At 41.5% G+C, this 27,176-nt stretch overlaps 3 protein-coding genes across 7 annotated transcripts in view; 2 read left to right on the forward strand and 1 right to left on the reverse strand.

Annotated features, from left to right (window-relative positions):
* The window catches only part of LOC110530014 (translocation protein SEC62), a 28,382-nt gene extending 23,801 nt beyond the window's left edge, over positions 1-4,581 (forward strand). For all 4 annotated transcript variants that reach the window (XM_021612770.3, XM_090181859.1, XM_090181858.1 and 1 more), the window contains one exon: positions 1,161-4,581. In XM_021612770.3, coding sequence (XP_021468445.3) covers positions 1,161-1,693 — 533 coding nt within the window. In that variant the 3' untranslated portion in view covers positions 1,694-4,581. The remainder of the gene's footprint in view (positions 1-1,160) is intronic.
* A 7,516-nt stretch (positions 4,582-12,097) lies between these two features.
* Positions 12,098-19,673, forward strand: LOC149981681 (uncharacterized). Of its 2 annotated transcripts, none has more exons than XM_090181862.1 (3): positions 12,098-12,247; positions 13,992-14,152; positions 17,071-19,673. In XM_090181862.1, exons 2-3 carry the CDS (start codon positions 13,999-14,001, stop codon positions 17,487-17,489), a joined length of 573 nt encoding a protein of 190 aa, XP_090037988.1. In that variant the 5' UTR covers positions 12,098-12,247; positions 13,992-13,998; the 3' UTR covers positions 17,490-19,673. The 2 variants fall into 2 exon arrangements, with proteins under 2 accessions (XP_090037988.1, XP_090037989.1); XM_090181863.1 differs by having other exon boundaries at positions 13,992-14,125.
* Positions 19,674-20,387: 714 nt separating this feature from the next.
* LOC110530015 (transmembrane protein 125-like) lies at positions 20,388-26,954 on the reverse strand. Its single transcript, XM_021612771.3, has 2 exons — positions 26,554-26,954; positions 20,388-26,250 (listed from the first exon to the last, which is right to left on the reverse strand). The coding sequence occupies exon 2, from the start codon at positions 26,195-26,197 to the stop codon at positions 25,505-25,507; it is 693 nt and encodes a 230-aa protein (XP_021468446.1). The 5' UTR covers positions 26,198-26,250; positions 26,554-26,954; the 3' UTR covers positions 20,388-25,504.
* Positions 26,955-27,176: the final 222 nt, after the last annotated feature.

Consider the following 27,176-nt stretch of genomic DNA (forward strand, 5'->3'; position numbering starts at 1 on the left):
AGTGCTGAATCACGCTTCACCATCTGTCAGTCCAACGGACGAATCTGGATTTGGCGGATGCCAGGAGAACGTTACCTGCCTCAATGCATAGTGCCAACTGTAAAGTTTGGTGGAGGAGGAATAATGGTCTGAGGGTGTTTTTCATGGTTCGGGCTAGGCCCCTTAGTTCCAGTGAAGGGAAATCTTGACGCTAAAGCATACAATGACATTCTAAACAATTCCAACTTTGTGGCTACAGTTTGGGGAAGGCCTTTCCTGTTTCAGCATGACAAAGCCCCCGTGCACAAAGTGAGGTTCATACAGAAATGGTTTGTTGAGATCTGTGTGGATAACTTGATTGGCTGGCTCAGAGCCCTAACCTCAACCTTATGGAACACATTTGGGATGGCTGACTGCAAAACAGGCATAATCGCCCACATCAGTGCTGGACCTCTCTAATGCTCTTGTGGCTGAATGGAAGCAAGTTCCGCAGCAATGTTCCAACGTCTAGTGGAAAGCCTTCCCAGAAGAGTGGAGGCTGTTGTAGCAGCAAAGAGGGGACCAACTCCATATTAATGCCCATGGTTTTGGAATGAGATGTTCGATGAGTAGGTGTCCACATACTTTTGGTAATGTAGTGTATATTATCAACCATATTGCTGCAAATATTGAGGCGGCTTATTCTCATGCTTACCCTATAATAATGCACTAAATTGTAGATTTGGCAAGTCATTGCGCATGTTGCACATTATATACACGCGTATCGTTCTGAAGTTATCGGCGGTCACAAAAAGACCGATAAACTTATTGATTCTGTTTAGCGGAGGTCTTCTGTGAACAAAGGCAAATGATCTAACGTCTCGCTTAGCTATTGTACGAGTGTCCTGAGCCAGTCAGTAAATAACGAGCGTTTTTAAGTGCAACTTCAGTAACAATGATTTTGGGGAACAGCTCTGAGATTTAGAAAGGTTCTTGCAACGAAGTTAGCCCTAAGATGCTTTTGGGAAACCCAGCCCTGCTAAGTTTACCACTTGTTTACCCTAGTCAAAACTAGTAACAATGCACCAAAGTTGACGTCATAGGACTTCATTACCTCCCCTCAGAACCAATGATGTTACTTCCAGGCGTTTACCTTAACATTACAATGCCATTTGACATGGTTTTTGTTTGTCTTCCATCAGCTCGCTGCATCCTGTTCCTGATCATCTGGCTGGTGACGGGCGGTCGCCACCACTTCTGGTTCCTGCCCAACCTGACTGCCGACGTGGGCTTCATCGACTCCTTCCGCCCGCTCTACACGCACGATTACAAGGGCCCACGGGGCTACAGCAAGAAGAGCCCGGACAAGACGGAAGGCAAATCCACCGATGCAGACGCAGCCAAGGCCCAGAAGTCGGACAGCGAGGAGAAGGGTGATGGTGGGGAGGAAGAGGAGGAAGGAGAGGTGGAAATAGAAGAGGGTGAGGGCACAGCGCCGAAAGGGACGGAAGAAAACGAGGTGACTGAGGCGGCTGGGACATTGACGAGCGCCGCCGAGCGCCACTCAGACACGGACAGCGACCGCCGGGAGGACGAGGGCTCGCAGCACAGCAACGGAAACGACTTTGAGATGATCACCCGTGAAGAGCTGGAGCAGCACACGGAAGGAGCGGGGGAAAGAGGAGTGGAGGAGAAGGGAGACGGTGAGGCAAAGCCCTTGTCTGTTCAAACATAAACATTATCACTACCACCACCTCCTTCTCCTCCTCCTCTGAAGGATCTCCTCCAGGTCCTCTCTCAACCTCGCTGAGGAGACACCTCCCCATCTTGTCTGCTCCGATCTTCCACTAACTATACTGTACCACGTCTGTCTTGGTATTGACACCGGTGAAACGAAGCAAACGGCTATGACAATGGAAAAGAGAAGAGAAGAAAAAAAACGCCTTATTGTGGTTCTGAAATTATTTCAACTGAGAAATGCAAACTAACTTAACAGATGTGCTTGTCTGAGGAAGTTGTCTCGATTGTTCTCCCGATGTTTTCCCAATTTTTTGGTACTTACGTTATGACTTTATCCCATATCATCCTAGTTCAGAAAGACTCATCTGCTCTACATGTTATGTGTACGTTTTTAGTCAATCTCCACAGATGAGGGAATTCTAGAACAATGGAATCCTTGTTTTGCCAGGATAAATACTGCCATCTTCTCTACCTGTCCCTCAAATCCTGACTGTGGTCTTATGAAAGATGTGTGATTGGTACAATCAAAGTAAAGTTAAGCCCAGTGTTGTGTCCAGTAGGCACGTTTTCCCTACTCAAACCAAACCTTTCCTTTGGACCATTGTCACACAACTGGGCCAAGTGTCCTGTACTAGCAGCGGCAGCTGGCCCCCTGTACACGGTTCAGCTCTTGTATTTGGACTAAAGCCAGAATCTGATCTCTCGTAGGCAGCCATCAAGTTACAATTGACCAACGGCTGGCTGCGCCAATATAACTAATCTGGATGGACCAGAATCTGTAGTTTCTCCCCCAGCCTTGTTTTTTTTTTTTTTTGCAGTGCTTTCTGTTTTCAATGAGAAATGCTTGTTTGTATGGTTGATCATGATCATCGTGCAGTTCTGCACACACATAAAATCTGAGTTTCGCAAGAGTCATGTCCATTACATAAGAGTAGTGTCCATGAGCAGTGGCACTCATTTTAAGTGTAAAACTGATCATCTAAAATATTCCTTACTAGAATGACTTTATTTGAGGCCACACATGTGCAGGCAGCAAAGATAGAATGGAAAAAGGGTTTGAGGTTTGTATGCACCATTTTAGAATGAGGCGTCAAAATGAAATAGTGCCAAACACGTAAATTGTTGTTGCAATGCATGCTGTTTTCATACGAGAAGACATGTCAAAAGTGTCAGCAAGGGATTTTGGTACAATTATTCATTTTTTTTTAACTAGTGTCAAATTCCAAACCTTTTGAATACAGAGCAGTATAGGAGCCAGGGCATTGGTTTGTAGACTTCGATCCCATTCTCCCTTCAGTTCTATTTAAGCCATGCAAAGCAGACAGTGTACTTAATACTATTATAACAAACTCGTATAATGAAGATGGTAGGCTTGTTGTCAGTTCAACTCGGATGCCCATCCTTTCATGATTGCGTTTGTTGTGTTGCCTTCATTGGTATTCTAGTCAAGCTAACAGACGACGATGAAGACCCCTGTGAATGCATGGAGACTCCATTTGAAACCAAATGGGGTTGTGGTCTAATTCTCCTCAATTGTTGCGATATGTGGGCTGTGGTCCAAGACTGTCCATTCGTAAGGTCACATTTTTTACTCATAGTGAGGATAAAATAGATAAATGTATCATTTATATAATGATATCTATTGATATATCAAGTGTGTGTGTATATATATGTTTATATAAATATATATATACACACACACACACAAACTTAGTCTGAGAAATTATGAACCTACTTTGTTCAACCTGAACAGAAACATTTTTGTTTAGGTTTTTGGTATCGAGACTTATTTTCATAATTTATTTGTATTTTTATTAAACTTTTTTTGCTATAATTTTGACCTCCAATAGGTATATTGTCAAGAGTGTACTGTACTCATTATTGGGTACCTTCAAACACTAGAAATGTGGATTATGTTATGTGTGGATCAGATCAGATTTTGTTTTATTTTATATTGATCGATTTTACACTGTCATTTCTTTGAATGTGTGAAGAGTAATGTAGCTAGTTTGTCCATTTGGCTACTTACTGTAAGTCACGTAAGAATAGTGAATGATTAACTAGTGGTTGAGAAACTCATTGGCAGTGGCTTGCATAACATTTATATTGCTCTTCCACACAAAATGTTCTGGGTGGAATGTTCTCCCCACAGTGGAATGGTAGAGCAGAACGTGTGAGAGCAAGGGGGGGGGAGAGTCACTTGAGGGCTTTGATACCACGCACCCTACACAGATCGACCCAATGTAGTCGACTGAGGAGTATCTTCGAGACGCTCATATCACACTATTTTGTAGTGCCGGCTTGTTCCTGGAACTATGCTGGATGTGTAATCAGACAGGCGGTGCATCTCTGTTCAGGCTCACTAGTGTGAAAAGGGGTACAAGTACTCAGTCTTGCTTTCCTCTTCGAAGAGCATGTTAACCTCCGATTTTTAGGCCTCCAGCTGGTTTCTTCATCAACGTGTTTCCCTGAACTCTTCTCAACAGCGTGTAGCTCTTCTACAGGACACGTATACTACTAACAACTGCACATCGTGTAGCTTTTTTTTGTCTTTTTCTAAGTATGTTTGTTTTAATTGCTTTTCTGTTTCCTGATGTCTTCTGGAAAGCGAGGTGCCAGTAGCTGTATTATGAATTTGGGCTTTTTCATGAAAATCTCTAATTGTTCTTTTGAGTGTTCTTCGTGCACAGTCTGTTGTATATTGTAGTATTAAACTATGCTGCTTTTCCCCCCATCAAAATACATGTTCTATCTGGTCAAAATGTCTTTAGTCATGTAGTTGTCCATATTTGGATCAATATCAGAGAGACTGTCTCTTGCAATATTGGAATATAATTTAATTGTATATCTGTATCTTATCATTGCAATAAATATAGAACGCAATTGAGTTTCCTGGCTTATTTGTATTAATTGTTAGTGCATGAAATTATGCATTTAAAAAAAAAAGTTTTTCATCTGCAGGTAACCCCAGGCTTCGAAAGAGCTCGCCAAAACTCGACTTGAAGTTAAATACCTTCTCAAGTCGAAAAGCAGCTATCCCGTAATATTTGCATCGCTGTGACGAACCAGAGATATGGCTTGAAAACGTACCTCAATCCAGGGATGAAAGGTGTCATTTGCTGCTGGGTTAATTATATAATTAGAAGATTGAAATACTGTTTAGTTTTTAATTAAAGGTCCAATGCAGCCAGTTTTCTCATTATCAAATAATTTCTGGTAACAGTTAAGTACCTTACTGCGATTGTTTTAAATTAAAATGGTAAAAAACAATAGCTTCTTAGCACACACCAATTTCTCAAGCAATAATTTTGCTAGGACTGTCTGACAGTGGTTTGAGTGGGGAGGGGAAAACTGAAAACTAGCTGTTATTGGCAGAGTGGTTTGGAACATTCTTTCTTATTGGTGTATTAACTAGTTTTACCGCCTGGTGATGTACCCAGGCAGACCAAAACAGGCTTAAATTTCAATCTGTCTTAATTCCCTTTTAGTGTAAGCTGTTTATCATTAAAAAAACATTTTTAAATCCACAGTATTATTCCACCTTCAGTGTGGAAATATATAAAACAAGGAAATCATGTTTGGCTGCACTGGGCCTTTAATCTGCCTTTTTGGTCAGCATGCTAGGCTAGCTATAGTCCGATTAATCAGGCTGTAATATAGAATGAATTGGTGTGTATGTACAGCCTGAGACATTTATTCCTTACAACCCATGATGTTGAATACAATTACATGTAAACTTACTCAACTGGTTGTCTGTGAAGTTTGTCCTTCTGCTGCTTGAAATTTGAGACAAAATATCCAGAGGGAAATATTTTATACCCAACTTTTTATTAAGCCGGAAGGTATATGGTTCGGTTCGGGACCAAGGTAAAGTTGGTTGATATTGGACATTTGAATTTCAATCTTTAAAAGCTGTCATAAAGACAAAGGGTGGATATTTGAAAAAATGGATTTTGATGTGTTTAATACTTTTTTTTGTTACTTATTGATTCCATATGTGTTATTTCATAGTTTTGATGTCGTCACTATTATTATACAATACAGAAAATAGTACAAATAATGAAAAACCCTTGAATGAGTAGGTGTGTTCAAACTTTTGACTGGTACTGTATAACAAGCTGATCCAGGTGTCGTGGCATTTAGGTGCTTCCCTATTTGGCCACTAGATAGAGCCAACGCAGAGTCACATATTGGTCTTCTAGCACTGTTGCCATAGTGTGCACTGCATGTGTTTGGTGTGTACGTACTTTCAATAGTATGCCAAGTTCACGATAAAATAAGCATTTACCTTTCTATATTGTTATGCCATTCATTCATAACAAATAAATGACAACATCCAAATGTAAATGTATATAATTAATATAATGAATTTGCCGTGCCATTTATAGTGCTAGTGTGTACGTACTTTCCCATTGTATTGTAGAATTATGAATACCAGCATACTAAGGGAAATATTGGCCCCGTCGAAAAACTTGCTGCTTTGTCCAATTACTTCTCTCTCCAGTGCTGCCAGGTGCATTGTGGGGCCATGTCCGTGACATGCACACAGAAGTCAGCTTGTCAATATTGTATGCCTTGAGGGGAGGAAGAAGTTCAGGAGTAATATTACAGGTACAATCCGTAGCCTCAATTACTTGTCAACAGTTTGGCCAAATAACACTCGTTTGTTTGGGGGGACTGAGGGGGAGGGTCATTCCAAGTGAAAAATCAAAGAAGAGAGATATTGGAGGTTGTTCCTTTGCTTCAGCCATGATTGTGTATGTGCTTGTACTGTATTTTTGTCTCGAAATAAAGAAAAGCTACTGAGTGAGTGCAGCCCTAAGGCTACGCGCTATATAGCTGCTCTTATACTACTGCTGCTGCTTCTGCTGATGATGGTAATCTTTACTGACCTTTAGGAGGAAATATGTTCCACAGCTGCACAACAAGCATAACTCCCCCACCCCCCCATTACTGATCGTAAAGACATATAGGTCAACAACGAAATCAAGGACATCTTCATACCACCATTTAACTCAACACGCAGAATATTTTCTATCATTGGTGGCCAATTTCTTTTTGACCATTTGAACAAGATATACCACGGAAAAACTGACAATTATTTGACATTCTCTCTCAAATTACTTTTGAAAGAGATATTTTCACAGGTGTAATGTACTGTAGACATATTGGTGCAAACCTTTTGGATCAATGTACTGTCGACATATTGGTGCAAACCTTTTGGATCAATGTACTGTCGACATATTGGTGCAAACCATTTGGATCAATGTACTGTAGACATATTGGTGCAAACCATTTGGATCAATGTACTGTAGACATATTGGTGCAAACCTTTTGGATCAATGTACTGTCGACATATTGGTGCAAACCATTTGGATCAATGTACTGTAGACATATTGGTGCAAACCTTTTGGATCAATGTACTGTCGACATATTGGTGCAAACCATTTGGATCAATGTACTGTAGACATATTGGTGCAAACCTTTTGGATCAAAAGACAAAGATGAGATCTGTGTTATGTCTGCACATTAAGCCTTCAGTCATGGTGAGTCAAAACATCACCTTTGTAAACAAATCCTGAGCAGAGAAAAACATCATGCATCAAAGTTGGGATCAAATGACTCAATCAAAGCATCTGGATACAGTCAGGTACAGTATGTTACAACAAGTGATGTATATAAACCCTGGATTGCTGATGCAATGTATTGGCCATAGCCATTGTGGGCAGTAGTGTTCTGGTCTGCATCATCCCCCTGGAGTTTCTGTTATGGTAGTGATAAAGGATGTATGTTTACCAATGGCTAATTTGGGAAGAAGCGTGGCCATATCAATAACTTTGCTCATTACTCGTGTGTGTGTGTGTGTGTGTGTGTGTGTGTGTGTGTGTGTGTGTGTGTGTGTGTGTGTGTGTGTGTGTTTAAGTACATGTGTTTCCGGGCATACAGTGCATATCATAAGTATTCACCACCTTGGGTTTTTTCACATTGTTGCATTACAAAGTGGGATTGAAATGTCAAATTTCTTGGTTACATAAGTATTTCCCCCCTTTGTTATAGCAAGCCTAAATAAGTTCAGGAGTCAACTTGTGCTTAACAGATCATATAATAAGTTGCATGGACTCAATCTGTGTGCAATGATAGGGGTTAACGGCATTTTTTTTTTACCCCAGACATACAATTATCATTGTCAAAAAGGAACATACAAGTAAGCATTTCGTTGGACGATGTATACCATGTGTATCCTGTAAATAGGAATAATACAACTTTACATTTGTAACCTTGAAACTATCTGAGGTCCCTCAGTGTATTTCAAGCACAAATTCAACCGCAAAGGCCAGGGGGCTTTTCCAATGCATGGTAAAGTTATTGATTAGGCTTTTGATTATGTATCAATACACCCAGTCACTATAAAGGGGCCAGCGGAGTATAAGACAGTATCATCTGTATATAAATGGATGAGAGAGCTTCCTACTGCCTGAGCTATATTGTTGATGACTATTGAGAAGAGCGTGGGGCCTAAGATTGAGCCTTGGGGTACAGTGGCTGAGACAGCAGATTTTCTGACTTTATACACTGCACTCTTTGAGAGAGGTAGTTAGCAAACCAGGCCAAAGACCCCTCAGAGACATCAATATTCCTTAGCTGGCCCACAAGAATGGAATGGTCTACCATATCAAAAGCTTTGGCCAGGTCAATAAAAATAGCAGCACAGCATTGCTTAGAATCAAGGGCAATGGTGACATCATTGAGGACCTTTAATGTTGCAGTAACGCATCCATAACCTGAGCGGAAACCAGATTACATACCAGAGAGAATACTATAGACATCAAGAAAGCCAGTCAGTTGATTTTTCCAACATTTTTGATAAACAGGGCAAAATTGAAATAGGCATATAACAGTTAGGATCAGCTTGATCTCTTTAAATAAAGGACGAACCGCAGCTGCCTTCCAAGCAATGGGAACCTCCCCAGAAAGGAAAGACCGGTTAAAAAGGTTGGAGATAGGCTTGGCCATGATAGGGGCAGCAACCTTAAAGAAGAAAGGGTCTAAACCATCTGACCCACATGGTTTTATGGGGTCAAGTTTCAAGAGCTCCTCTAGCACATCAGACTCAGCGACTGCCTGCAGGGAGAAACTTTGTAGCGGGGCAGGGGAAAAAGAGGGAGAAGCATCTGGGATAGTCGCATTAAAAGGGGTGGGAGATGAGGAAATGTTGGACAGGCAAGGAGGCATGGCTGAGTCAAATAGGAATCCTGACTTAATGATAGGGTGATTAGTGAGCTCAGCCATGTGCTTCTTGTCAGTAACAACCACATCCTCAACTTTAAGGGACATGGGCAGCTGTGAGGAGGGTTTATTGTCCAGGTCTATAACTGTTTTTCATAATTTCTTCGGGTTATACCCACAGAGAGAGAACTGCTCCTTAAAGTAACTAACTTTGGCCTTCCGGATAGCCTGAGTGCACTTACAGTGCCTTGCGAAAGTATTCGGCCCCCTTGAACTTTGCGACCGTTTGCCACATTTCAGGCTTCAAACATAAAGATATAAAACTGTATTTTTTGTGAAGAATCAACAACAAGTGGGACACAATCATGAAGTGGAACGACATTTATTGGATATTTCAAACTTTTTTAACAAATCAAAAACTGAAAAATTGGGCGTGCAAAATTATTCAGCCCCTTTACTTTCAGTGCAGCAAACTCTCTCCAGAAGTTCAGTGAGGATCTCTGAATGATCCAATGTTGACCTAAATGACTAATGATGATAAATACAATCCACCTGTGTGTAATCAAGTCTCCGTATAAATGCACCTGCACTGTGATAGTCTCAGAGGTCCGTCAAAAGCGCAGAGAGCATCATGAAGAACAAGGAACACACCAGGCAGGTCCGAGATACTGTTGTGAAGAAGTTTGATAAATACATTTTTTATCAGGTTTTTGCTTTTGGCAGAACTTATTTTTTTATTGTCATTTTTCCACAAAACTCAAGAATCAACTGTTTTTATATGTCAAATTGTTTTGTGTTCTGGTAAAAGACTTCATTGGAAGGCTAAATATAAGGGCTGGACATGCAGATAAATGAAAGTCAGATAAATGAAAAGACGATTTTTGCTGGGATCTCTGGACTGATAGAACAAGTCAACTCTGTGTCCCTTCTGGGGTGTACTGATTTAGAGGGTATGGAACGATAGAAAAAGACGGGGTGTCTTGTAACATGTAATAGGTACGTCGTCATTTAAGCTAACTCTGGGCATATTCTCCGACATAAACAAACCTACTCATGTTTTGAGTCATTTTCACCCATTAACACGGACATTCCTAGCCTTGACAAGCAGGTATTTATTTAGCTTACCATCATGGTATTTTACCCCCTTTTCCTCCTCAATTTCGATCTTGTCTCATTGCTACAACTCCCCAATGAGCTCAGGAGGTAAACTTCTTATGGCTGGGGGCAGTATTGAGTAGCTTGGATGAATAAGGTGCCCAGAGTAAACTGCCTGCTACTCAGGCCCAGTTGCTAATATATGCATATTATTAGTAGATTTGGATAGAAAACAATCTAAAGTTTCTAAAACTGTTTGAATGATGTCTGTGAGTATAACAGACCTCATATCTCATTTTACCTACATGACAGTTGGAAGGTGAACATTGGCCCCAGTCTGAGGTCCTGAGCTCTCTGGAGTAGGTTTTCATCAAGGATCTCTCTGTACTTTGCTCTGTTAATCTTTCCCTCGATCCTGACAAGTCTCCCAGTCCATGCCACTGAAAAATCTGCACAGGATGATGCTGCCATCACCATGTTCACTGTAGGGATGGTGCCAGGTTTCCTAGACGTGACAATTGGCATTCAGACCAAAGAGTTCAATATTGGTTCCATCACACCAGAGAATATTGTTTCTCATGGTCTGAGAACCCTTTAGGTGCCTTTTGTCAAATTCAAAGCGGGCTATCATGTGCCTTTTACTGAGGAGTGGCTTCCGTCTGGCCACTCTACCATAAATGCCTGATTGGTGGAGTGCTGCAGAGATGGTTGTCCTTCTGGAACATTCTCCCATCTCCACAGAGGAACTCTAGTGCTCTGTCAGAGTGACAATTGGGTTCTTGTTCACCTCCCTGACCAAGGCCCTTCTCCCCCAATTGTTCAGTTTGACCGGATGGCCACCTCTATGGAGAGTCTTGGTGGTTCCAAACTTCTTCCATTTAAGAATAATGGATGCCACTGTGTTAATGGGGACCTTCAATGCTGCAGAAATGTTTGGGTACCCTTCCCCAGATCTGTGCCTCGACACAATCCTGTCTCTTCGATCTTCGGACAATTTCTTCCACGTCATGGTTTGATTTTGCTCTGCCATGCACTGTCAATTGTGGAACCTTATATAGACAGGTGTGTGCCTTTCCAAATCATGTCCAATCAATTGAATTAACCACAAGTGGACTCCAATGAAGTTGTAGAAACATCTCAAGGATGATCAATGGAAACAGGATGCACCTGAGCTCAACTTCAAGTCTCATAGCAAAGGGTCTGAATACTTATGTAAATAAGGTATTTCTGAATTTGTTTTATTTATACATTTGCAAAAAATTCTATAAAACGTTTTTTGTTTCGTCATTATGGGGTATTGTGTGTAATTGATGAGTGAAATGTTTTTATTTAATCAATTTTAGAATAAGGCTGTAACGTAACAAAATGTGGAAAAGTCAAGGGGTCTGAATGCACTGTACCTATTATTGACACTCCATTTGAACCATCTCAAATGAATTCAAGGCTTACAGAGATGGGTGCTTCAGCCAGCAAGTAATTTCCAAGGAAAATACTACTACTCTCCCCACTGAATCCATTATTATATATTTTTGTTGTTGTACTTTTCCCCCCAAGTCCGTGATATCCAATTGGTAGTTACAGTCTTGTCCCATTGCCACAACTCCCCTATGAATTTGGGAGAGGCGAAGGTCCATGCGTCCTCCGAAACACGCTTCTTGACACTGCTCGCTTTACCCGGAAGCCAGCTGCGCCAATATGTTGGAGGAACAATGTCCAGCTGGCGACCATGTCAGCTTGCAGGCGCACGGCCCGCCACAAAGAGTCGCTAGAGCGCGATGGGACAAGGAAATGCCGGCCGGCCAAACCCTCCCCTACCTCCCCTGTGCCGACTCATGGGTCTCTCGGTCACTGCCGGCTTTGACACAGCCTGGGATTGAACCCGGGTCTGTAGTGACACCTCAAGACCGCTGCGTCACTCAGGAGCCCCACTGAATCCATTTAATACATTACTAAGCCAATTACCAGCACATTGTTGAGCCTTAAATAGCTGACTGAATTAAGGGACAGAGATAGGAATGAAGGAATGAATGACACACCAAACCCAGTAATAAAGTTACTTATTAACTTTCTCTTTCTTAAGGCTATGTATGGAGCAGTCAGTGACACCTCCTTTAACCTTTAGCACAAGTCGCAGTAGGCTATTTAAAGGCTAAACAAGGGGACAAAACACCTGTAAATCTTGAAGTTTCTGTAATCCACTTGGATATCAACAAATATTGTTTGTCAGGTATGTAATATAAATGATGTGTTAATATTCGTATGGAGAGGGAGTTAGCTATACTTTTGAGTAATGCCAGTTATAAGCATGCAGTGGTCATATGACCACGGTATATTGTTGACCTAGAAAGGACTTGATGTACCCTGTCTGTATCACGAGACTCAACATTTAATCTGGAGATTCCCTCTTTTATTTTCAGAATTTGTTTTGGAAAATGTTTATGAGCAATATTAAGATAATCAAAACAATACTTGTGGTGACAACCTTGATATAATGTAATTGTTACTGTCAACCTTGGCTGATTGTGGGTTGTTATTGAAAATGTGTCACCCCAGTGGTTGTTTTGTCACTGTGTTGAATATCATATTATTACTCTCATCTTGTTTTTATCAACAGGTGTAGTTGGTGCATTAGAATGAGTGTTAATTATGGATTGGACAGTATTGTGTAAATTCCATACTTTTCCTTAATTTTGTTAACTCTCATTCTTATGCATAAACTGTTTACGCTATTGAGTCCAAGAGACGACCCTTCAGTCTATCAATGTGTCCAATCCAAGAGCTAGAGTGGAACAGGGCAGATGAGTTTAGTATCTCTGTGTAACATGTAATGTGACCATTTTTGTCCCACCTGACCAAATTCACTAAGAAATGTGTGTTATAGATCTGCCATATTCTTTGAAAGCAAGTCTAAGAAGCGGTAGATATTTCCCATGTGCGCTATTTCTATGCTTCCTGTTCTTAAGTTTTGATTTTGCAAATGTTACTTTCGGGAAAATACCAGATTCTAATAGTGTGCAACTGCAGCCTGAAATTCGACACCATTGGTTCCTGCATGAGCACGACATCTTCATGCTTGTGTGACAGTTTTGAATTTGGGTAAAAAGGTAAATAAAAGTATTATCTGGGGGCGAAGGACTCTAGTTAGCTAGCTAGCACACAGTGTCGCCCCTGCCTGCTGTGTACTGGAGAAAACCGTGCCCGACAGGCGGGTAGACAGTGTCCTTCGCTCCCCGCCTGTCGGGCGCAGTTTTCTCCGGTACACAGCAGAGGGGAGACTAGGGCGACACCATGTGCTAGTTAGCGACACTGTATGCTAGCTTGCAAGTTAGCTAGCTAGCATAGTTTCACCACCGCCTGCTGTGTACTGGAGAAAACTGTGCCCGACAGGCAGGGGGTGAAGGACACTGTCTACCAGTCGTCCCCGCTTCCCGCTAGCACAGCAGACTGGAGGCTAGGGTGACATCGTGTACTAGCTAACTCTGTACCGGCGTCCTCCTTAAGACTAGCTGGCTAAGCTAGCACACAGTGTCCTTCACTCCCACCTGCCGAACACCTGCCCTCACCGTCATCAACAGAACTGTAGGAAAACAGTGCCTGACAGTCGAGGGCAATGGACACTGTCTACCACTTGTGTATGGCTAGCTAGTTACCGTTGTCGGTCCCCGCCCCTTCTTCTGAGGGGTTTATCACGGCTGGCATCCAACGTTATTGTGCATTAACGCCCCCCACCTGTCCTAACTTAAAAATGTACCAATAGAAGTATAGAGAGGGGTTCCTGCATGAGCAGGAATGCCCACATGCAGGAACGCCCTGAATTTTGGGCCACAATTCCACCCTTCTCCCAGCTTCAAATGGCAGAAAATACAATATTTTTGGTTATAGAAAATATATTTCGCAGCGGTTTAGATGGTACAATGATTCTCTAAAGTACACTTGCTCATCATGTCACTCAAATCTTCTTGTTTCTGTAGGACCATCATGGAACATCTGGGCTGCAGTGCGATCCTGGCCTTTTGTTTCTGGATGGCACTTATTACAGGTGCACATCCTCCTCGATCAGACCTGGGAGAAAGTCAAGCATTTCAAAGCAACTTCCCGATGGAAGGTGATGAGAACCTTTCCTCAACAAACAGTAAATAATTCACTGTCAACAGACAAATACATGCATTTCATTCGTGTCATTTTCACAGCAAATCCACCTGTATCTTTAATTCGAAGAGTGTTAAATTCAGGGCCGGCGCCAGAACGAATCAGTTGGAGGGGCCTTTGATGTCCGTAGGCGGGCACGTTTTTTCACAAGACCCCGTAGGTGTTCACGCGCTTGGGGGTTCATCTTTTTTTTATTACCGTTTTAGTAAAGACCATAGCCGAAGTTTACAATTTATCCTACCATTTCTATCGATCTGCGTGAAAATTATGACTATTTTTGTATGCGCATTTTCGTGGAACAGTTTCATTTCAATAATAATGTTTTCGTTTCTCAAAAGCATTGACACATGGCAAATAATAACAATTTGAAGTAAAATGATAAAAATCTAAAAGTTAAAATTCAACTAAGGGGAGATCACCAGTCTCTGCCATATGGACACATTAGCTAGGTTTCCATCTAATTGGCGCTAGATTTTCGTGAGAATATTCTAAAATCTGCATAAAAACAATTTGTGAATTTTCCCACCAGAGATGTTTCCATCAAATGTACTTGTTGCAGATAAAAGGCTGTGCGTGATGGCGTAGGGATCAAAATACAGTTTGCCGTAAATTCCCATGTACCAAATAAAAAATACAAATTAAATGGGTTTCCTTCGCATTTTCAACTCTACTGATGGTTTTCTCTCAAAAAAATGCGTGTGCCCACTCTGGTATTGGCACTCACACATATAACCTACATGATGAGATTATTATGGACAGAAGAGCAAGATTATTTTTATTTATCACACAGCAGGCAACCATCGATGAAAATTTCACCCGAATAAAACCCTCGATATTTATTGGAAAGGAGCATCAAGCTCATCACCTTGCACTTTCACCACCCTGTGAAGTTCATCATAATTTATTTAATCTGTAGCCTAATGAGTGGATGTAGCCTAATGGATGTTAAGACAATCAGAAATCAGACATTGCCAAATCGGCACCAGATAGGCCTACTTTTATGCATACACGCAGGCCCGTACTTCCTCCGTGTTATCAGGACGGTGAAACCAGACACATGCTCATTGCTCACGAAGCACTCTAAACAAAAGACAATGACAAGATTGACAAAACGCGTAATGGTTATGAAATCAACCAAAACGTTTTACTCACAAGTGTAGCATGTTGTGAACTCTGCAAACAATGTTTCTCCTCCAAGAATGAGAATGGTCAATTACTGTAATTAATGAGTTAACAGAAATGTACGTAACGAAATGAAGTGGGATTAATAGTACATTTACTAGGCCACTGGTGACATGTGATGGAGAATTGATCAACAATAAACCACCACAGGGCAAATAATTCACACAAGGAAACAATGAATGGGCAATAATTGGCGGGAGACAGCTGAGCGCATTCTGGAGCGAGACGCCATATCTTCGTCACACACCCCTCCCACTTGTTGCAGCATTTGAAGTTATACTCAAGATACATTATCTTCACACATATTTTAGATGCTTTTCACTGACAGCCGCAACTTAATTGGCAAGACATTTTGCCATGTGCGCTGCTCAAATGGCTAGATTCCCAAATAGGCATAGGCCTACACACAAGTGATTTGAAACAATCCACAGCTATATTAAAATAAGCTAATGATCCTCTGGTTAAGTTATGCTCTCTGGTGTATTTTGAATGTTTTTATTTAGAAAGGAGTAATTACATAATTTTGGCAAAACATGTATTTACTTTAGGGGAAGCCAGCATCTTAACAGTGCCCTGTGCACATTGCCAACTTTCCTTTCCAATTTGCGAGAGGCTGAAACCGGAGATCTGTATATAATGACGAGATGCTCATGTCTCAACCCTAACAATGGGAGCTGTTGTCCCAAAGGCGGGAAGGCTAGTGACGATCTTAGGTCTGCATAATTATGTCCATAGCAACCCATTGTGCTTATTCTGGACGTATTCGTGTGAGAGTGAGTCTTCTCGCTTCTCCTCTTCTTCTCAGCTGAATCTCTCACCAGAGAATGCATCCTAGTGAGCGAAACAGCGCCACTGTTTTACTACATGTAGTCCATGTATCTGATGCTGTCTGGACAGATAAATTATCAATATTTCAATATTTTATTTTCGATGTGCGAGGTAGGTACGGAACACTAGCCACTTTAATAATGTTTACATATCTGGCATTACTCATCTGATATGTATATATTGTATTCTATACTATTCTACAGTATCTCATTCACTTAATAATGCTTACATATCTTGCATTACTCATCTCATATGTGTATACTGTGTTCTATACTATTCTACTGTATCTTGTCCGTTCCGCTCTGACATCGCTCGTCCATATGTATATAGTCTTAATTCATTCCTACTTAGATTTGTGTGTATTGGGTTTATGTTGTGTAATATGTTAGATATTACTGCACTGTCGGAGCTAGAAGCACAAGCATTTTGCTACACTCGCAATAACATCTGCTAATCATGTGTATGTGACCAATACAATTTGAGTTGGTAGGGCAGGCCAGGCCCCCTATGTCCTGCCCATAACGCCAGCCCAGGTTACATTAAACACCTTCCCAGACTACATATAAAGCTCACTAATTCAGTGCTAAATTATAACACTGTTTCAGTTTACTGGCATATGTTAACCCTTGACATACCTTGACAAGTTATCTTTGGTTTGGTATAGGCTAAATACAGTATTAGTTTGGACAAAGTGAACAAATAACCATGTTCAGTAACTCTTTAATAATCATTCAATTACTATAAATATGCTTATGTTCCAATTTTCACACTAGCATACCACCTAGGGTGCTTGCTCAATACATTGCTTCAATCTATGTAGTATGCTAGTGTGGTGGGTATTTGGTAAATTCTCAGAATTTACCCCATTCTCCTGTCCCCTGCATCCCACAGCTGTCAACTCCACCAAGGCTGTTCCCCCTGGTGAGGACGTTAGCTACCAGACCTGGCCCTACATGGCTGCAGCGCTGGCCTCCGCCCTGACCGTCTCCCTGTTCATCGTGGTGGCCATCAAGTTACGCCTTTTCCACCGCTACCTAGCCAGCTACCACCACTCCTTGCTCCCCGAGGGGGACACAGCCAGCCAGCAGAGCCCAGACGAGGTGACCTTCCCTGGGCATGGCATGGTGGGCCGAGGACGTGGAGGTAATGGGACCCATCGAGGGTTGGATACTGATGACGATGATGGCTTCATAGAGGATAATTACATCCAGGCCAGCGAGAGGGCGAGGGCAGAGAGTCACGAGGACGAAGGGATGGAAGGAGAGGTGGTGGAGGATAGTGATGATGATCTTCAGTTCACCATTGGGTGATTTCAGGACTGGTTGAAAATTATTATTTACTGTTGATTGGGTGACAGTGGTGGGTTCACTTCACAGAGCAGATGCTGTCCAGACCAGACCTGGATTCAAATAAAATGTGTTTTCTTTCAGATGCTCCAGTTGTGCTTAATTGAGCTTGTGTGGCACCTTAAAGTGGAAAAATCCGCCCTCCAGGTGAAACAGGCACTTCAGGCAGTCTCAATCAAACACTCAACGTATTTGAAAGAAAACCATTTGTATTTGAATCCAAGTCTGGTGAGAATATGTTGATAGATGAAAGATACTGAGAAATTATCATGGTCCCATTTTAAACAAACAACAACCTATTAAGACTTTATAGAACATTCATCAAGTCTTCATAAATACTACATTGAACAAAAACATAAACGCAACATGCAAAAATGTCAAAGCTTTTACTGAGTTACAGTTCATATAAGGAAATCAGTCAATTGAAATAAATTCATTAGCCCCTAATCTGTAGATTTCACATTAATGGGAATGCAGATATGTTGGTCACAAATACCTCATACAGCGCGACATCTCCTTCGGAGAGAGTTGATCAGGCTGTTGATTTTGGCCTGTGGAATGTTGTCCCACTCCGCTTCAATGGCTGTACAAAGTTGCTGGATATTGGCGGGAACTGGAACATGCTGTCGTACACGTCGATCCAGAGCATCCCAAACATGCTTAATGGGTGGTGTGTCTGGCGAGTTTGCAGGCCATGGAAGAACTGGGACATTTTCAGCTTCCAGGAATTGTGTACAGATCTTTGCAACATGGGGCTGTAAATTATCATGGTGAAATATGGGGTGATGGCGGTGGATAAATGGCATGACAATGAGCCCCATGATCTTGTCACGTTATCTCAAATTGTCATTGATAAAATGTAATTGTGTTCGTTGTCCGTAGCTTATGCTTGCCCATACCATAACCCCCACCACCAGCTTGCGGTACTCTGTTCACAATGTTGACATCAGCAAACCGCTCGCTCACACGACACAATTACACGCCATCTGCCCAGTACAGTTGAAACCGGGATTCATCCTTGAAGAGCACACTTTGTGCACTGAGTGTACCAAACATTAGGAACACCTTCCTAATATTGAGTTGCAACCACTTTTGCCCTCATAACAGCCTAAACAGCATTGTCATGACATGGACTCTACAAGATGTGTCAAGTTGGCTGGATGTCCTTTGATACACATGAGAAACAGTTGAGCATGAAAAACCCAGCAGCGTTGCAGTTCTGGACACACTCAAACCAGTGCCCTTGGCACCTACTACCATAAACCTCTGAATGGTACACATACAATGTGTATGTCTCAATTGTCTCAAGGTGTAAAAATCCTAATTTAACCTATCTTCCCCTTCATCTACACTACTTGAAAGTGGATTTCAGTGAAATCACTAAGGGATCAAATCTTTCAGCTGGGTTCACCTGGTTAGTCTGTCATGGAAATAACAGGTGTTCCTAATGTTTGGTACACTGAAATAATTTGTAAGCAAACACATACATAAATTATGATATAAATGGTAATTACATCTAATTATGCCTAATAACAGTTTAGAAAAGCACAGGACCCAGAATAAAACCTTGGGGACACCACCTTACAGGGACACCAACTATACATTGTTGGATTTAACACAATCCAAACTTATATGGCATGATGTTTGCTTATGAATGATTTAAATGTCAACCTTATAAAGGTTTTATGACGGCTTCATTAAGATTTAAGAGTTATGTTTAGTTTAAAGTTGGACTTTTCTCAGGTGTGGGACTAAATGAGCCACCCTTTATTAAGGGTGGCTCATCGAATGAGAAGTTCTTTTAAATGTAGTTTATTATTAGGATGATAAGGATATTGCATATTGAAGATGAGTAATGATGATGCAAATTGTTATAGTTGCAATGATTTTCATTTTCTGAAGACGCTCCGCAATGCTGATGATCTGTTTGTAAAAACAACATATACTTTTTAAAAGAATGTACAGTGCCTTCAGAAAGTATTCACAACCCTTGACTTTTTCCACATTTTGTTGTGTTACAGCCTCAATTTAAAATGGTTCAAATTTATATTTATTTGTCACTGGCCTACACACAATACCCCATAATGTCAAAGTGGAATTATGTTTTTCAAAATGTTTACAAATGATTAAAAAACTTAAAAGCTGAAATGTCCTGAGTCAATAAGTATTCAACCCGTTTATTATGGCATGCCTAAATACGTTCAGGAGTAAAAATGTGCTTAACAAGTACCATAATACAAAGCAGACATTGAATATCCCTTTGAGCATGGTGAAGTTATTAATTACAGTTTGGATGGTGTATTAATACACCCAGTCACTACAAAGATACAGGGGGTCTTCCTAACTCAGTTTCCGGAGAGGAAGGAAACCACTCAGGGATTTCACCATGAGGCCAATGGTGAATTTAAAACAGTTATTGAGTTTAATGGCTATAATAGGAGAAAATTGAGAATGGATCAACAACATTGTAGTTAATACACAATGCTAACCTAATTGACAGAGTGAAAATAAAGAAGCCTGCACAGAATAAAAATATTTCAAAACATGCTTCCTGTTTGCAACAAGGCACTAAAGTAATACAGCAAAAAATGTGGCAAAGCAATTAACTTTTATTCCTGTATACACAAAGAGTTATGTTTGGGGCAAATCCAATACAACACATTACTGAGTACCACTCTCCATATTTTTGAGCATAGTGGTGGCTGCATCATGTTATGGGTATGCTTGTAATCGTCAGGACAAAAAAGAAAAGGTATGGAGCTACAGTTGAAGTCGGAAGTTTGCATACACTTAGGTTGGAGTCATTAAAACTTGTTTTTCAACCACTCCACAAATTTCTCGTTAACAAACTATAGTTTTGGCTAGTCGGTTAGGACATCTACTTTGTGCATGACACAAGTAATTTTTCCAACAATTGTTTACGGACCAATTATTTCACTTATAATTCACTGTATCACAATTCACGTGGGTCAGAAGTTTACATACACTAAGTTGACTGTGCCTTTAAACAGCTTGGAAAATTCCAGAAAATTATGTCATGGCATTAGAAGCTTCTGATAGGCTGATTGACATCATTTGAGGCAATTGGAGGGGTTACCTGTGGATGTATTTTGAGGCTTACCTTCAAACTCAGTGCCTATTTGCTTGACATCATGGGAAAATCAAAAGAAATCAGCCAAGACCTCAGAAAAAACATTGTAGACCTCCACAAGTCTGGTTCATCCTTGGGAGCAATTTCCAAACGCCTGAAGGTACCACGTTCATCTGTACAAACAATAGTAGACAAGTATAAACACCATGGGACCATGCAGCCGTCATACCGCTCAGGAAGGAGATGAGTTCTGTCTCCTGGTGATGAACGTACTTTGGTGCGAAAAGTGCAAATCAATCCCAGAACAACAGCAAAGGACCTTGTGAAGATGCTGGAGGAAACAGGTACAAAAGTATCTATATCCACAGTAAAACGAGTCCTATATAGACATAACCTGAAAGGCCGGTCAGCAAGGAAGAAGCCACCGCTCCAATACCGCCATGAAAAAGCCAGACTATGGTTTGCAACTGCACATGGGGACAAAGATCGTACTTTTTGGAGAAATGTTCTCTGGTCTGATGAAACAAAAATAGAAGTGTTTGGCCATAATGACTATCGTTATGTTTGGAGGAAAAAGAGAGGTGCTTGCAAGCTGAAGAATCCCATCCCAACCGTGAAGCACATGGGTGGCAGAATCATGTTGTGGGGGTACTTTGCTGCAGGAGGGACTGGTGCACTTCACAAAATAGATGGCATCATGAGAAAGGAAAATTGCGTGGATATATTGAAGCAACATCTCAAGACATCAGTTAGGAAGTAAAAGCTTGTTCCATAGAACATTTGTGGGCAGAACTGAAAAAGCGTGTGCGAGCAAGGAGGCCTACAAACCTGACTCAGTTACACCAGCTCTGTCAGGAGGAATGGGCCAAAATTCACCCATCTTACTGAGGGAAGATTGTGGAAGTCTACCCGAAACATTTGTCCCAAGTTAAACAATTTAAAGGCAATGCTACCAAATAATAATTGAGTGTATGTAAACTTCTGACCCACTGGGAATGTGATGAAAGAAATACAAGCTGAAATAAATAATTCTCTCTTCTATTATTCTGACATTTCACATTCTTAAAATAAAGTGGTGATCCTAACTGACCTAAGACATGGACATTTTTACTAGGATTAAATGTCAGGAATTGTGAAAAACTGAGTTTAAATGTATTTGGCTAAGGCGTATGTAAACTTCCGACTAAACTGTACATACGAAAACGCTCAAACTGTACAGGCAAAATCCTAGAGGAATCCCTGGTTCAGTCTGCTTTGAGCCATTCACTGGGAGATGGAGTCACCTTTCAGCAGGACAATAACCTAAAACACAAGGCTAAATCTGCACTGGAGTTGCTTACCAAGGAGACAGTGAATGTTCCTGAGTGGCCAAGTTCCAGTTTTGACTTGAAAATGGCAAGACTTGAAAATGGTTGTCTAGTAATGATCAACAACCAATTTGTCAGAGCTTGAAAAGAATAATGGGCAAATACTGTACAATCCAGGTATGAAAAACTCTTCGAGACTTACCCAGAAAGACTCACAGCTGTAATCACTTCCAAATCTCATTCTAACATGTATTGACTCATGGGTGTGAATACTTACGTAAATTAGATATTTCTGTATTTTATTTTCAATAAATGTGCAAACTTTTCGAAACGCATGTTTTCACTTTGTTATTATGGGGTATTGTGTCTAGATGGGTGAGACAATTTATCAATGTAATCCATTTTGAATTCAGGCTGTAATTAATCAAAATGTGAAATAAGTCCAGGGGTATAAATACTTTCTGGAGGCACTTTGTGTAGTCTTTTAACACTTTTTATATGATGTAAAAATTGTATTATGTTCAAGATGCGAGATCCATCAAACACTATGCTGAAGTGACGTTGTTTTTTCAATCCTTAAAAATGAACAACACTTCCATGTAACCATTGATATTGATACATTTATTATAATCTACTTGGTAATAAATTATTGAAATGCGGCTCTTGTACAAAAAAAAACATATTTTCAGTCATTTTCTTTGCCACTTTATCATAATTGATGAAGAATTAAGACAATAAGTCTCATGGAGGAAAGATTAACCTTAGTTTGTTCTCATCAATTGTTTACAGTTCTCAGGTTTATATACACTGTCACTTTTTTTCTCAGCATTTAGCTAAAAACAGTAGAATATACAATCTATACAGACAGATTGACCTGTAGCTGTTGAGTCCATATCATCATATTTGTAAAAAAGTTGATATTCATCTGATACAGTACATACAAAATAAGTGTGCGGTGTCCATATTAGGACAGCTTAGAACAAGTGCTGCTGAGACTGTCCTAATATGGACATTGCAACCATTCCTGCGTTTGGTCTTATTTATTTTTTACACATAACTGTTCATTAGAAAAACTACCCGTGCTTAATTTGAACAGGATCCGGCACCTCTAATTTTTGGACTGTTCCATTCCGGGAAACCTATTTGGTAGGATCCGGTACCTCTTGAGGCACGATAAATATTTGCATTGCATTGTAAAAATGTGAATAAAAGCGATCAAAGTTCATTTGAGTTGCCTTGCCATTCATTTTCCTGCCCATTAAAAAAAGTTGATTGAGGTTTGCGCAACACTGTAGCCTATATTTGAAACCAACGAATGAATGGTTGTTGCTGTGGTGCGAGAGAAAAGCACGCTTGTCGCTCACAGAACTAGAATGAGAGTCACTTTCTATGATCTCTCTCCTTCTCTCTGCTCTGAAAGACATGATCCTGCAACTCTCATTTCTCCAGCATTGCACTTCATCACATTTGTTTGTTCAGTTATTTAATATGCCAATTTTTCCTTATAGAGTCAGCACCCCTGATACATTGAAATACATTTGCCGTTAAGTTATAGAATTACTGCTGTCTGTACAGAAATAAATGAAATAATTCAGAATACTACTCCATTTAAAAGAGAAGACTAATCTGTCTGTAGGCTACCAACATATTTGATAAACTTCCAAATAGGTCTATTGAGCGAACAGCACTGTTTTACAATTTTTTACAAAGTATAACAAGAAAGAGATAGGCTTTTGCCACAAGTGCGCTGCACATCATTGGGTGAGTCAGTGAAACTGGAAAGCTATTTTAGGACTGTAATTTCTTCCTCATATTGTACAATATGTGTCTCCACACATCTAGGCCTAGGCTATTGATGGATTCAAGACTAGGTCGTTTTTTAGATTCAGATTCTCAGTTTGTCAGTGTCAAACCAGCCTGTCATTTCAATCATCTGTGTGGTATTAAAAAATATTCTTCCAAAGTCTGCAGTCGTAAAAGTAGAGTTGTATAAAATTAGTTTATAAAAGGGCACATTTTCCCCAGATCCTAGGCTACTAAGGGTTCTACTTAAGTCTATTTACTATTTTGGACAACTTTTACTTCACTACATTCCCAAAGAAAATAATATACTTTTTACTCCGTACATTTTCCCTGACACCCAAAAGTACTAGGTCCATTTTGAATGCTTAGCAGGTCCAATTCACACACTTATCAAGAGAACATCCCTTGTCATCTCTACTGCCTCTGATCTGGCAGACTCATTAAACACAAATGCTTAGTTTGTAAATAATGTCTGAGTGTAGGAGTGTGCCCCTGGCTATCCGTTAATTAAAATTTTAAAAAATAACATGGTGCCGTCTGATTTGCTTAATATAAGGAATTTTAAATGATTTGTACTTTGATACTTAAGTATATTTTAGCAATTAAATGTGCTTTTGATACTTAACTATATTGAAAACCAAATACTTTTACTCAAGTAGTATTTTACTGGGTGACTTTCACTTGAGTTATTTTCCATTAAGGTATCTTTACTTTTACTCAAGTAGTATTTTACTGGGTGACTTTCACTTTCACTTGAGTTATTTTCCATTAAGGTATCTTTACTTTTACTCAAGTAGTATTTTACTGGGTGACTTTCACTTTCACTTGAGTTATTTTCCATTAAGGTATCTTTACTTTTACTCAAGTATGACAATTGAGTACTTTTTCCACCACTGCCCATGTGTGCAACTTCTGTAAGCGCCTCTACTCTATGCCACTAGGTGAATGCGACGATATGCACGTTATGCTTTATTATAAAGGTGCATCTATTTTGTCATGTTTTCCAGTACCTCTGAGCCCCCAGGTCACCCGATTTCATGCAAAAAAATGGTTCCTGCACCTTCCGATTTACAAATTAAGCACTGATAAGACTACCAAATTTGGGTCAATATAATAACATCAAATAGGACAAGTGAGTCAAAACAACACAGAGGAACTAGAACAATGTGACTTGGTCGGGTCTCCCCAAATGCGAGTGGCTTGTTTGTGACGACGGCAGTGTAGCGCTCATTCTGCCACTGATAGAAACAATGGCCAGTGTGACTGAGGGTCCTGGGGGTCCGTGGGGCTGGTGTCACCCTGCACAGCCTGGTTCCCACAACACAGCAGTGGTGAATGGCATAGTTGGCATAGTAGGCACAGTCTGCAATGGGCATTAGTCAACAGGATGACGCAGTCACAGTGCCAGCAACAAACACAGGACTCTGTTACAGACCCGGGAGAGTGAGTGGTGATACCCCTTTCCTATCTTTCCCTCCCCTCAAGTCCCTTCATCTATTAAGTCCCCTAGTCTCATCTCGTCTCTCCTTTCCTAACTTGCCTCCCTCTCCACTCCTCTTTTCACCTCCTGCTCTCCTCTCCTCACTTGTTTTCCTCTCCTCTACAACAGACCTGGGATGTATACAGTATGATATGGCTCTGGTCCCATTGCGCCAGGCAAGCTCAATCAAGCACAGCTCAAGTATTTTAAAGAAATACAAATACTATTTCAACCAAGGGTAGTGTTCATTAGGGCAACGCCGTTTGGTGCCTAATGAACAAGACCCGGGTCTGCACTCTCAGATGAGGCTAGTTCTACTAGAGGAGACCGTAAACACCCTGACTGCCCTGCCCCGTAACCCTCTCCCTCCCCTCCTCCGCCTCTGCAACATCCTCCTCTCTCTCCTCTGCTGGAGGTGCACTACCAGCAAGTACCCAGCCACCGCCAACCCGGTGGTGCCCCCTACCCACAGTAGCACCACCCCGGACAGAAACATATCCCTGTGGCGCTGCCCGGGCCCATGGTGCCCGCTGGCCAGCGACATGTAGAGTAGGACCCCTCCGCAGAGTGCCAAAGCCATCCCGGTGAAAATGATGACCACCGGGTCCGCCCGCCCACCACTCTTCATTAACTCTATCCGCCTCCGGCTGTGAACGCAATTCATATCCTGGACGGCGGAGCTTAGGAGCTGTTTGAGGAGGACAGCCAGAGCTAGGAGGCAGAGCATGGTGCCCACTCCTAGGCGCCACTCCCCGGACAGGCTGGTGGTGGTGGAGAGGAGGCCTACGCCGCCCAGCCCCAAGCCCAGGACGAGGCACACTGAGATGCAGTAGCAGAGCAGGGAGCGCCGCGGCTCGCGGAACCACCACAGTTCCACCTGGTCCTCCAACACGCGCCGCTGGAGCAGGGCCGGGTCCAGGCGCAGCACACGGGGGGTCCGGCGTGGGGTGCGCCGCGGGGACATGGGGGAGAACTCCTCCATCTCAGCCATGGCTACTAGGGGAGCCCCCCTCGAGGTTGATCCAGCCAGCTCACAATAGGTACCTGAGGGGGTTAAGAGCAGTTTGGGTTAAATGTCATATTCAAATTCTATGCTTGTGTAACTAGCATTGAGCTATGTTGTGAACTCTATCAATGGTTAAAGATGCCATGCAAGTCTCATCACATTCTACTTGTTCTCTTTTGTGCTAGTTGCCTCATCAACATCCATTGTTTATATTAGCAATGCACAACTCAAAGTTCTTGAGGGATGCAGTCTATACTACAGTAGTTCTCCAGAGATTTGTACTGAAATGTGCACGTGATGGTGCTGGCCCATAGTAACAAAGTCACATATAGATTACTTACCAGCGCAGACTAACAAGCCTGTTCCTCCAGCCTCTCTTTAGTCATTCCACCTGTCAGTCCTCCAATCAGATCGTCATAACAAAAACACATCATGATAGACATACACACTCCACAAAACTTCCTGGAGGCTGGTTGAGACAGTTGTGGTTCATAATTCCAAAGCTGTGCATCTTGGTGGGTCTCAGAGTGGAGTCATCCTGGTTGTGTCATGGTCCATGTGCCCCAGCGTTGACTGTATGCTTGTTTGCAGTGGTGTCAGGTTATCTGAGGTAGTTTCCAGTCCTGAAGGAGATCCTCATGGCTGACTTGAGAGATATATGTCAACAGGTCCTCCCTCCTTAGTGTAATCTCTCTCTGGTCTGCTCGTCTATCGCTCTCTCTCTCTCTGGTCTGCTCTCCTATCGCTCTCTCTCGCTCTGGTCTGTTCTCATATCTCTCTCTCTCTCTCTCACACACACACACACACACACACACACACACACACACACACACACACACACACACACACACACACACACACACACACACACACACACACACACACACACACACACACACACACACACTTTCACTGTGAGTTGTGATAATTGTCAGGGTAGAGAATCAAGGATGATGACACACAG

The sequence above is a fragment of the Oncorhynchus mykiss genome, chromosome 8, assembly GCF_057628025.1.
Source record: "Oncorhynchus mykiss isolate SJ-2025 chromosome 8, ASM5762802v1, whole genome shotgun sequence".
Taxonomy (NCBI): Eukaryota; Metazoa; Chordata; class Actinopteri; order Salmoniformes; family Salmonidae; genus Oncorhynchus; species Oncorhynchus mykiss.